The sequence below is a fragment of the Charadrius vociferus genome, unplaced genomic scaffold (assembly GCF_000708025.1).
Source record: "Charadrius vociferus isolate BGI_N301 unplaced genomic scaffold, ASM70802v2 scaffold88, whole genome shotgun sequence".
Classification (NCBI taxonomy): Eukaryota; Metazoa; Chordata; class Aves; order Charadriiformes; family Charadriidae; genus Charadrius; species Charadrius vociferus.
In genome coordinates, this window is record NW_009649619.1 from 419,541 (window position 1) to 431,449 (window position 11,909).

At 37.1% G+C, this 11,909-nt stretch overlaps 1 protein-coding gene across 1 annotated transcript in view; it reads left to right on the forward strand.

Moving 5' to 3' along the window:
* The first annotated feature begins 3,224 nt into the window (after nt 1-3,224).
* SH3BP2 (SH3-domain binding protein 2) overlaps nt 3,225-11,909 on the forward strand; it is a 21,218-nt gene continuing 12,533 nt past the window's right edge. Inside the window, exon 1 of the mRNA XM_009890507.1 lies at nt 3,225-3,292. Coding sequence (XP_009888809.1) covers nt 3,240-3,292 — 53 coding nt within the window. The 5' untranslated portion in view covers nt 3,225-3,239. The remainder of the gene's footprint in view (nt 3,293-11,909) is intronic.

Consider the following 11,909-nt stretch of genomic DNA (forward strand, 5'->3'; position numbering starts at 1 on the left):
AGCAGCCCATTGCATGTGATTATACATTTTTAGGGTTAAGTGATATGAAATGACTGTTCCCTCTCATGTCCTCCAAATTAAAATAGTTTTACTGCTGTCTTTCTCATGTAGCCTTGCAGTGTACATTTGTTTTAAAATTAAAATCTTGATGTAAAATACCAACTGTGCGTGATCTGGTGGTTATAGTTAAATTCAGCTTTTGTAGAAAGTAAGCATTAGCCTTGCACAGATTCTTTCCAGTGTATGTTTTTTGGTTGTGTTTTTCTTTCTTTTTTTGAGCCTTGCACAGATTCTTCTTTCCAGTGTATGTGTTTTGGTTGTGTTTTTCTTTCTTTTTTTTAAAAGTAGTTATTACCGAAGTGACGAAATACTGCAGCCTTAAGTCCTGGTTATTGCAATCCATGCTCCTACCTGTTTCATTCCTTTGATTTTAGTGTTTTGGGTGGTTGGAGGTGGGAGTGGCAAAATACTCATGCCTTTACAACATCCTTTAGAGAAATCCCTATCGTGATTTAAAAGGGAACAGCCATTGGAGTCAGTATAAAGAAACCTTGTTTCTGGTACACTTACTTGCTTGCATGAGGTTTTAAGCTCAAGGAGCTTCAAAGCTGTTGGAGGTGGGGACTGTCCATTAGCAATACAATTAGAAGTTGGACCTTCTAATTCTATAAATTACACTTGCATGGTTATTAGCTTATTTTAAGATTCAGGTTCCTAGTCAGAGTTTCCAAGTATGAGAAGGGCAAACACTGACATGCTTCACTGCATCACTACTAAGAAACCAACACTGTCTTTTGTGTTGTGCACCAGTGAATTTTAGAGTGAGTCTTTGCGGTTATACTTTGTCTTTAAATTGTATCAGTAGTCTCTTTACAAGCGAAATAAAAATAGGAAATATTTGTCTCGTTTTGTTTTCCCAGGGTCTGACAGAAGTTGAGCTTCCTCTTCGGTGCTGGCTGCAGCCATTTGCCTGCAGAGGTATATTTCTTTAAATATAAGGTTACTGCAGTCTACCAGAAGAGGGACACGCAAGCTTGAAGGGCTCATGGATGACATGACCAAATGCTTCCTCTAAACCAGGGCTTGCTGAATTTCTTTAGTATTCAATCTGTAGCTTCTTATTGGGGTTAGTGATAGAGTTTAAAAATTTACTCATTATAGTTTTCTGCTGATTGACATTCAGAAGGACTTTCTCTATAAGCTTTGTGCATTTTTTGTTGTTTTTAATATCCTGCTGCAAGAATGTTTTAAAATTGCTTGTATTCATTAATTTTTCTGTTGACTTAGATATACAGTCACATGAAATACTCTCTTTAACTGGCAATAGTAGTCCTGGACCTAAGTTTTGTTAGTCTTGTACAGGCACTGTATACAATGAACCACTGGGATCTTGTGTGTCTTGACAAAATGCTTTGGTATCAGAAACGGTAGAAGATTATGAACGTAAGTGTAGGCTTCTAAAGTGTTTTTTTCACCTTTCTTCTTTTTTTCACTTGGACTTTTGATGTTCTTTAAATTGATTTTAAGTACAATTCTAAGAATATAGAAACAAATATTTTCCAACAACAGACTTAACTGTATGGCAAGACGTCTGCTGGTTAAATGTACCTATCAGATATGCTTTATAATCAGTAATGGATGTTTGACTCCTTTTGTAAATTTGTAATAGCCTTTATTTAGATGTTACTTTTATTAAATGCCAATGGTCTGCCAACTTAAATGCTTAAAGGTGTTTTGACATGTAATTAGAAATTATTTTGTGAAAAAGCAGTGCTTCCTAAATTAACAATTATGAGTACATTAGTTATAGAATTGTATGCAGTTCATCACAAACCAGCCTAGCAGTAAAATAGTTTCAACTGTAATATTTTGGAATTGAAAACTTGTGCCAAGGAAATAAATAGCTTGTGGAAACTCCCACTCTAAGCGTTTACATGTATTTGGGGGAACTCACTTTGCAGCTGTCTGCAGCACAACTGTCTGCAGGAATAGGACTTTGGCAATCATATTTGTACTTCTGCTGAGTACATGGTTTTTATTTTTTTTTTAAACTATGATCTAGTTTAAATTGTTCTACAAGCACTGATGAAAGATACCAGTTAATCATAACCGTAGCTGCATTTACAGTCTTTTTTTACAAGGACCTTGTATATAGGTAACAGTTGCAAGGAACAAAGAACCTGTCCATCTGGTTTGAATAGCAAATGAGAATGGAAGTCTTGCCTTGGTAATGTGTCTTTGAATTTATTTTAAAGAAACATTATAAGCAACAAAAATGTTTAAGAACTTGCCTTCTATTTTAAGTGTTACTTATACCAAGTGTTACTGGTACGGTCTGATTGGCATAGACTTGACACATAGTTAACTCACTGGGTGAATGCTCCTATGCAGTTTTAAAGGGCCTTTTGATTCAGTAGAAATCCCTTAAACTTAACTTGAAAAGCTACTCATAATAAAATTGCCAACATAGAAAATTATGCTAGGATAGCTGTACTGATTTTAATTCAATCCTTATTTACTTCTATATTAAGTCTTAGGTTATTTTTCAAGGCTAGCTGATGTAAGAGAATCTGTTAAATGATAATGGAGAGTTTGCAGAAGGTTCTTCTCTTCCAGCTGCACACTGTGACTTGATTATTTTACAAGCTATGTGTATACCACAAATACTTTGTGGCTGTATTTTGGTCTATAGATGTTTGAGCAATATATGACATTAACCATATCCCAAAATCAAAGTCAGTATATCATCTTCTGGGACTCACACCAAGCTGTTTGGTAAAACAACCAAAAAAAAACCAGTTACAACTTTGTTTTACAATTGATACGCTCTTTCTCTGAAGTACGGCTTGCTTACTGCAGGCCTGGGCTGGCTGGCTTTTTTTGAAGTTCCAAGACAATAATATGACCGTAGACGTTCAGAGCTTAAGACCGGTGGGGTACAAATAGAAACTGAAAAGATTTTTGACCTGAAGTGTTTCTCAGTTTTAGATTGAATATATATTATCAAGGCTTTGGCTACTTTTAAAAATATATGTAACTAAATAAGTAAATTAAGGCTTCTTCAGATCTTCCTAAGTAAGCTGAATGAGGGAATGAAGTTTAAAGAATTGAAACTCTTTTGGCATTGAAAGAGGATTTTTGGAAGTTCTGGCATCATTTCTCCCCTTTGTTGCTGATTTTTTTTTTTTTTTTTTTAAATTATTATACTGCAGGTCACTCAGCAGAAGTAATTCTGATGCATGATTATTCGCGTTTTCACAAGACTGCCTTATCTAGCAGATGAAGGATTCAGGCAAGTAGTTTACACTTGCTCTTTTACAATCTGAGTTGTGGAGTATACAGTTTACAGACATATAATCTCTCAATATAGTGGGTGTGTTTCCACTGTGGTCTAGCAACTTGGCACTAAACTAGTTTGGTAGAATTAATAAAATAATAAAACTCATAATAGTCTATTCCTGATTAAAGTTCATTAAAGTCAGTAAAACTGTCAGAATGTGGCCTTCTTTAATGCCTTACTATACTGTAGGCTTTTATGGAAACATACAATGTATGAATTCTTATGTTACTCTGAGTGTAACTTGACGACTGAGGTGACTGCTTGCTGCAGCTGAAGGAAAGTAGTTTTTATGCTATTTTAATCTTTTTGTTTTCACTTTGTTAATTTTTCTGCCTTGGCTGTTGCTGTGCTCTTCTTGTGCTGCTTTTATTTACAGTCCATTCTTGCAGTTTCCTGTAAATTGGTCAGCAAGAGGAAGCTCTCTTGCTGCAGACATAGCTCAGCCCGTCAGCTAGACTGATGAACTCTTACTGGCAAGGACAGCATAGTGATAGATGTATATTTTATTGCTCTTGCTTTCCATTAACTAAAGATAAGTAGGACTGCTTTTGACTGGGAGCAAGAGCTGTTCCTAACAATGGGAGAGGTGATTGGCTGACTTCCTCAGACAGTGACCGTGCTGGAATGAAATCCAAATGTTAGTTTCTGATGCTTTGGTTCTTCCTATTAAGGCTATCCGAGTGAAATCTCACAGTGTTAAAGAAATGAAGTAACTCCTTTTGACTGAAATCCTCCCAAGGCTAGCTTGGTGCAAGGCTGCTTCTCACCACTGATTTTTGTGAGGACAAATGAAGGTTAGTGGTCTGAAAACCATATACCAGAGTTCTTTGCCAAACTGAATTGTGCATTGTGAAGAAGGATAAATTTAATACTCTTTCACCTCCTTGACAGACATGTTAATCAAATCCATGAAGATTTTCTGTTTCTTCAGACTCTTTATTTGCAATTTTGAAACACAACTCTTCTGATTAATGTTTGGTCTAGAAATTTAAGCTGAATTTTCATTCTTCCAAAACTGTGAAACATCTAAATTTTTTTGTTGTTGTTCCTCAGCGGGACACCAGCTTGTGTGTGTGCATGTCTGAAATGGTCACAGAGTTAGAACAGAAGCTATCTTGACAGTGTTGGAAATCACCAGAAAAATCAAAAGGGGATCTTGGAACTTGAAATGAAAAATTCTGTATTTCTGAGTGCTTAGGTGGAAAACGGGAGAGGACAGCATCAGAAATGTTACAGTGGAAAAGCTGTACTTCAGGAACATGCGTTGGGTAAATGAGACATAATTAAAATGAGACTGTTGAGGCCAAAGAGCATGGTACTATAGTTGCGGAGTTTGGAGGGGAAAACCAAGACTTAGGTGTGTCACAACAGAAAAGGCAAAGAGGAACTGATTTTTTTTTTCCAGTGTTACATATACTCAAATGCTGTCATTCTGATTGTAGCTTTTTTACTGAGGTAGACCTAAAGATTGCAAAGATGGTAATGCAACCTTAGGAGAGTATGCTTAGATAGCAGACAACTGGGGAAGGAAAGATTGCTTTAAAGAATTGTGTGTTAATGCTTAAAGTCTAAAATGGTAACTGATATTGTAGCAGATAAAGTAAGTGAATTTAATTCACAAGCTGCTGAGATGCAGTCCTCTTTACATAATTTCTGTGTGAAAAATCTGTTAATTAAGCCACTGAGACAACTGGGTGTTGATTCTTATTAAATAGCATCAGTATTTTGTGTTGATATGCTGATCCTTTTAGCTAACAACAAGCGTGTGATATTTATGTTTTGCTTCCCCTTCCTATATTGCCTGGCTATGGAAGGGAGTGCAAATGAGTGCCCTATGGTGAAGACTAAGAATTTAATTTCTAGCCAAAACAACCATGACCAGTATCTGAAATGTTATTTTCTTCTGTGCGTTGACTGTCGGGTAGTTTACGAAAAGAAAAGACATTATATAGATACTTCTTCCTTCTATTTTGGAGTACAGATTCGTGTCCATGTCCCCCAAAATACATGAAGTATTTACTTGGTATGTTCATGTATGTAGGTTTTGTCCATCATTCTGAAACTTGCTGTGTGTTTTTGTCATTTTTGAACTTTCTAGCCTGAGGTATTGGTTAATTCCAGACAAAGTCAGTGAAACACTTGAATCATTTAAAGAGCTCCAGATGAAAATAAGTGTAAAACAATGGCATTTATCCATCATCAGTTGGTGATACTTGTCCTGTAGAATTGTTGCCCTCACGTTGTGAGCCTCTTGGATTCAAATTTTATTGTCTTTTGTCGTTTGCGTAGCATCCAAAGTACAGGCAAGACTTGCTCTAAAGCATGTATATACTGCATAATCTTTGAAAATGGCTATTTTTAATTTCTTGGGTTGAAGAGGGAAGAACAAGCTGCAGCTACAGGAGAGAAAAGAGAGATGAAATATTTAGCATAGTTCTGCAGTGCAATTCCAGTACCTGAAGTGCAGGCTCTTCAGAAGCACAGGCAGCATTTTGAGCTGTGCCTCTGCTAGTGTGAGAGCCTGAGTACACTGTAAGAAAAAAAGTACTACTTTCTTTTTCTCCCAAGGGAAAGTAGTTGATTGGAAGGTGAATAGGAAGCAAGTGAGCACTGGAAAATCCTCTCTGCTTTCTGTCTCGCTATCTCGCAGAGGTTTGAGGTATGCAGGGTTTGATTTATAACCTCTCTGGGAAGTTGGGAAATGTGACAGAGATACTGCTGCCCACTAACGCTGGGGGAAACAGGAAGTAACAAAGGAAACAAGTCATTGCCTAGGTGTCCCTTTTGGCCGCAGTGCAGTGCAGATGCACAAGCAGTTGGGGCAGGGTTTCTTTTCCTTTTGTGTGTTGATCGTACAGCAGCTACTGCAGTCACTTTCAACCTTACAATACACAAAACTGGGAAGAGTGCAGAGATGTTCCTGTCATGCCTGAAAGGGGTCATAGAGTATTAATGGCTTGGTCATCACAAAGGAAACAATCATTCGGTGAAACTGTCATCAGAAAAACTATGTGTCGATCAGGCACTGTCACCAGGTAAGTGCATATTTGTGGCATGTATTTCTGTCACCTTTCTTCTTTTAGGTAGAGAGCAGACTGAAAACTAGAGTAGAATATTGTGTCTGGGGTAAGATGCTTTTAACTCATGCAGAAAATTCAAGGGTAAAGAATTGAAGGGAGAAGAGATGAGGTTAGTGTTGGTTGAAAATGTTTGCCAGAAAAGAAAAGCAAGTTGAAGCAAGTTAAACTGAGTAAACTTACTTACAACAGTGTCTCTCAGTTGAGCTTAGTTCTCTGTTCCCTTTGTCCTGTAAGATTTATTTGACTTTACAGTGTTTGTACTGTGCTATTAATCCTTTCGAGAGACTATTGTGAAAGGCGCTGCTAGAAGTATTAAGAAATGGAATGTGTAACCAAAGAAGTAGCAGAGATATAGAACGGTACTTCAGAAATACTAGAGAATGTTTAATAAATGGAAAAGAGACCCAAAAATTTTGCAGAAAGCAGTTTTAAGAACAGATGGTAAATGTTTAGATCACTGAATCAGAGAACTAGTTTTTGTTTGGAACTGTTGAGAGCATGTTGCGGAAGCTTTTATTTTACAGTTTTGCTATATGTAATGCTGCCTCATTTTTTATTAAGCCTTTCATAGAGTCTGAAACTTAAGTCTCCCTCTGCATTATATGAGGAATGCATTCATTTCTGTAAGTTATATATGTACTGTTATATGTAAGTTATATTCAGAAGGAAACTAGCATCTTGCTTTGATAGGTTTTACTTTCAAAATAGAATTTGAAGACTAGAAGTTGAGATGTTATGGGGTTTAAAAAGTTCTCAGACTTAATTGGCACAGAGATACTTGTTACAAATTCAGATCAGGTTTAATTTTTGTACTGCAGCTTTGGAGGCTGTTTTTTATTTGTTTTCAGCATGACCAAACTGGGCTCCAGGACACACCATAAATATTGTTATAACAAGTGAGAATTTTGAAACTACAGCTGCCAAAAGCTGTATTAAGAGATGAGGGTAATGTGTTTTTATGCCTATATACTGCAAGATATGGAGATGATCACATCTGCCATATGTTCTGCTGAAGTTAAGCAAGAACTAAGGACTCATGGTTCTTCCAGGATGCAATCCTTAGTTGAATCAGCTTGTATTTGCTTTAATTGGGCTGAATGCCAGTAGCTCTTAAGGCCAAAAGGGGTAAGTTTTCTTCTATAATGTAATCCAGATTTTTTTAATGTGGGAGAATGTTTTATTTTTACTTGTGGAGGGCCTTTAAGTCTGTGAAGTTATGCTGTAGCCTCTAGTCTACCTAGCCTATAAACACACACTGAGGGGGTAGGCTGAAATTACTACAGAGCTATACATTTGCATACTACACTAGAGAAGTCTACTGTCTGTTTGGAGTTTGAGCTTGGTAACAGTATTGTTATGATTCGGAAGAAACGTCTGCATCAGAATGGCATTATCTACGTTACACAATGAAGGGTGTAATTTCACAGTTCTTCATGCTGTTGTGGCTTTCATGGTACTTTAGAATAAAAACCAGCTCATTGTGTTTGAGAAAAGTATACTCGTGTGGCAGACTTGGACTGACTTTATTGATACGTTAAAAATACATTGCAAATTGGTTTGGTTTTTAGTCTGGCAGACCAGTTTGTATGTATGAAGTAATTACAGTAGTAATTGTATAAGCTCTGTATCATATTTGAGAGTGCTTACTGCACTGTTCTCTCTTTCCAAAAGTACTGTTAAATGATGAAGCAAATCATATAAACTGCTGTTCCACCATTTCTCCTACTACACTCTAAGGCCTATCATCTCCTGCACAGGCAGAGATTTATCATGAGGAATCATCTGAGAAATGAAGTGATGCAAGGTCTTTCATTGTCTGCTGCCATCCTTTTCTGGTTCAGAGGGTTCAGTTAAGTGCTATTTCAGTGGGGAGAAGGTTGATTCAACAGGTACTTATAATGGGTTTGGGGGCTTGATGGGAAACTGGAAAATATGCATCTAGTCCACTGGTGAGTGGGAAGAAGAATAAAGCGTGTAGCTATTACTGGGAGCTTGCACAAAACAATGCATGAGTAATGTCACCTTCTCTTTGTAACAGAGGACTGGCGTAAAAAAAAAAAAATCGTGGCTTGGCTCTGATTGCACTTAGTGGGCCTTTTCCCTTAACTTCATTGTCAGCTCCATGGGAGAGACTCTGCTTATGCACCTGGGGTGAAAATGTGTAGTGAGGTCTTTGGCTTGTGGTGCAAGAATGTAACTGCATAAGGAACAACTTGGAGATATTTTTCTGTTCGTAATGATCACAAAACTAACAGGCTCTACAGTGACTTAAGTGCTTGCTATCAATCTGTTCTTCATGTAATGGATAAAAAAAATTATCGAAGAAGAATATCAAGAGTGGAAGGAACCATTTAAGTGAGCTAAAGGCAACCGTATTGTAGATGCTAAGATCAGAAAAATCTTTTAAGAACATCAATTTTTCCTTCCTCCTACCCCTACAATAAAGATCCTGTGATTACATTGTTTTGACAGCAGCTTGATGCAAAATAGCATGTAGTGTCATTCCAGGATTCTTTTGTACTGTTAAGTAAAGAAGAAAAATCTGCTTGGGACTAGATTAGAAGTACTTAAATGGACTTTGGAAGCTTAACTCAAACATCTCAATTCAGAACACCAAAGTCCTCCCTATTTGTCTGCAAATGATAGTGCTTGAGGACCCTACAGATGTGATGGTGAGTGCTATAAGCCACAATGAGATCCAGAAAGTAGGCATCAGAGCCTCTAAATCTATTGAAAACTTTGATGTATTAGGGGGGCTCTTAAGCTCACATAATGTGTACTGGGTTGTGTGGAGTTCAGCCCCATGTCCTTTTATTCACTTAGCTGGGATGGGGAAGTTCTGAGGTTTGGTCTCTATTCTCAGGACTGTTTTATAGTGAGTAGTCAAAAGTAAGAAATGATTGTGAATAGAGGAAGCAGAACCTGATACTCTGTCCTTCCCCCTCAGTTAAATCCTGTAGTCGTCACACTGTAAAAGTGGATATTTTTTTTTCCCCTGCTTGCTGCTCCGCTTCCCTGATTTACTTAAATATTTTTATATTTACTTTTTATATTTACTTTTTATATTTACTTATTTACTTAAATATTTTTCTGTCTGCCTGATACTCTGGCTTTTCAGGTGGAGGAGAAATTGCTCCATCCAGACACACTTCAGTGAGTAGTCTAACTAGTTGATTCCCGTACAGAAGGCCAACATGACCTAGTCAAATATTCCTGTTTTCTGTATTGAACTAGGGCGGGATACCCTTGTCCCCAGTGTTTGTCATTGGCTTCCTAGAAATCTCAGCTTACTGATTGTTTTGGATAACCTCTCTGAGACATTTAACTCTGCCTCTTCTGAAATGTTTTCAACTTAAGTACAGCACTGAAACAGTTTCACACCAAAGGCTAGGTGCTTAAGTCCTTTCTTGTTCTATTTTTTTTTTTTTTGGTAGTAAAAGCACACAGGATTTGAAGACCCATGATGAACTTGAAATTGTTGCATGTCATTGAGACTAATGTTAGAGATAGATCAAGAAAACTGAAGTTGGAGTATATTTGTCTTAATAAAAAGGTTCCATTTTTACTTAACCTTTTTTCTGAATTTAACTAGGAACAGACTCAATTAATTTAATAATGAATTAATTTCTAATGTTAAAATATTGGTCTGCCTGTTTTTAAAAGAAAAAATTAACCCAGGACTTGGCTTTTGCATTCCTCATTTCAAGGAAATCACTCGTAGCAGTACTGTGGTATGGTTTGGTGTCAGCAGCCAGCTGGTTGATGTTCTCCATTTCACTCACTTTGACGTTTCTGCAAGATGTGAAGATGTGGAGAAATAGTTTGGTGGATTCTGGTTTTTTGTTTCCCTCTCTTTTTTTTTTTTTTTTTTGAGGGGGAAGGGTAACTTTTGTTACTGTGGGTTTTTTTTTTTAATTCTTAAAGGCTTAAAATATCTGTGTGTAGCCACTTCTTGGACCTGTTAACATATTGCTATTGGTAGAAATTTCATTGTCAGGGAGGAGGAAGGAACAACTCAGCTTGGAAAGATCTGTCATGTAATAAGAGCAGAGAAGAAATAGCAGAAGGAAAGATATAGCTGAATAAAACAAAAGTAACTTACCTTTTGGTGGGTGGGAAGGTCCTGGAGGAAAACTGGGAAACCACGGTGCCTTTCAGTGTATGCCGTGAGAACCTTTCTAGGGCTTCGGATCCTATCTTCTCTGCTTGTGCCTGTTTGATAACACGGGACTAAAACCTAATATTTGTGATTAAGTTTTCTAGGTTGCCTAGAGACTTTAATTGAATTTAAACTCTCCTGGCAGAAATTGTTAGTAATTTCTACCCCTCCCCAACCATGCATCATCAGCAAAGGGCAAGCAGTTAGATCTAAATCCTTAGCTGATCCACTGAAAGATCAATTGACTTGCATTTCTGTTCTTCCTAGTACATATGCAATGGATAAGTGCTCTACTCTTGCAGTTAATCCCTCAACAAAACTGTATCACTTGCTTATTCATTTCAGTATGGGTACTTCAAGTTGCCATTTTAGGCTGGAGAAACTAGTGCTTAGGTAGGTGGGTTGTGCTGTAGGCTCTTGGATTCCTGTACTGACCTACACTATTGACTTTCATAAGTGTCGCTTTTGGGGAAAGGAGAAGCAAACAGGATCCATTAGATTTCAGTCCTCCACTAAAAACTCTTCAGTTCTAAACCATCAGTCCTTTATCAGAAACTAACTGGAGTGTCGTTAGTTTGCCTCTTACCAGCAAAGGTCTCTAGCCCTACGCTTGAGGATAACAGACCATTTTATTTCTAGGTCAGACTTCCCATTCAGTTCATGCATGATTTCTTTTCTGTATTATACAGGATTTTTGGCCTAGTTCTGTTAGCAGTTGACGGAAGACAGGTCTCATAGTGATATATCAGACAGAAAAAACTACTACTAAGAAACTAATTTTCTTGGTAACCTGTGTAGGATGATAACAGAAAGAGTGGTAACTGCAAAGGTGCTCAGTGGAGCATGGCATTAATAATTGATATATAAATTAAAAGTCTGCAGCAATCTGAGATAAACTTCATTTGCACAGAATGCTGTCACATATGACATCCAGTATGAGATCATATACTAATGCTTTCATTCGGAATGAAACATGTAAGTAGAAGGAGTAAGTAGTATTGGATACTGCAGTTACTAAAATGTGACTGTTGATACCTTCATTATACAGAAAATTATTTTGTATATACATGTGTGGCATAGACCTTTGGAGAAGGAACTGATTGTTTATTCACCTGCCTTAAGTCTCACAGTGTTATCTGAGGCATTTTTAAAATATAAATACTTAAATAACATTTACTAAGCACTCTTCCATTGTTTCAACACCTGCCAATCACTTTTGAGAGCTGTATAAAAATAAATCGGGACTTTTTGCAGCATGGTTTTTTTATACATTACAAACTTCCTGGAATCTATGAACACCCTGTCTGTGCTACGTACTTGACTGCTGAAC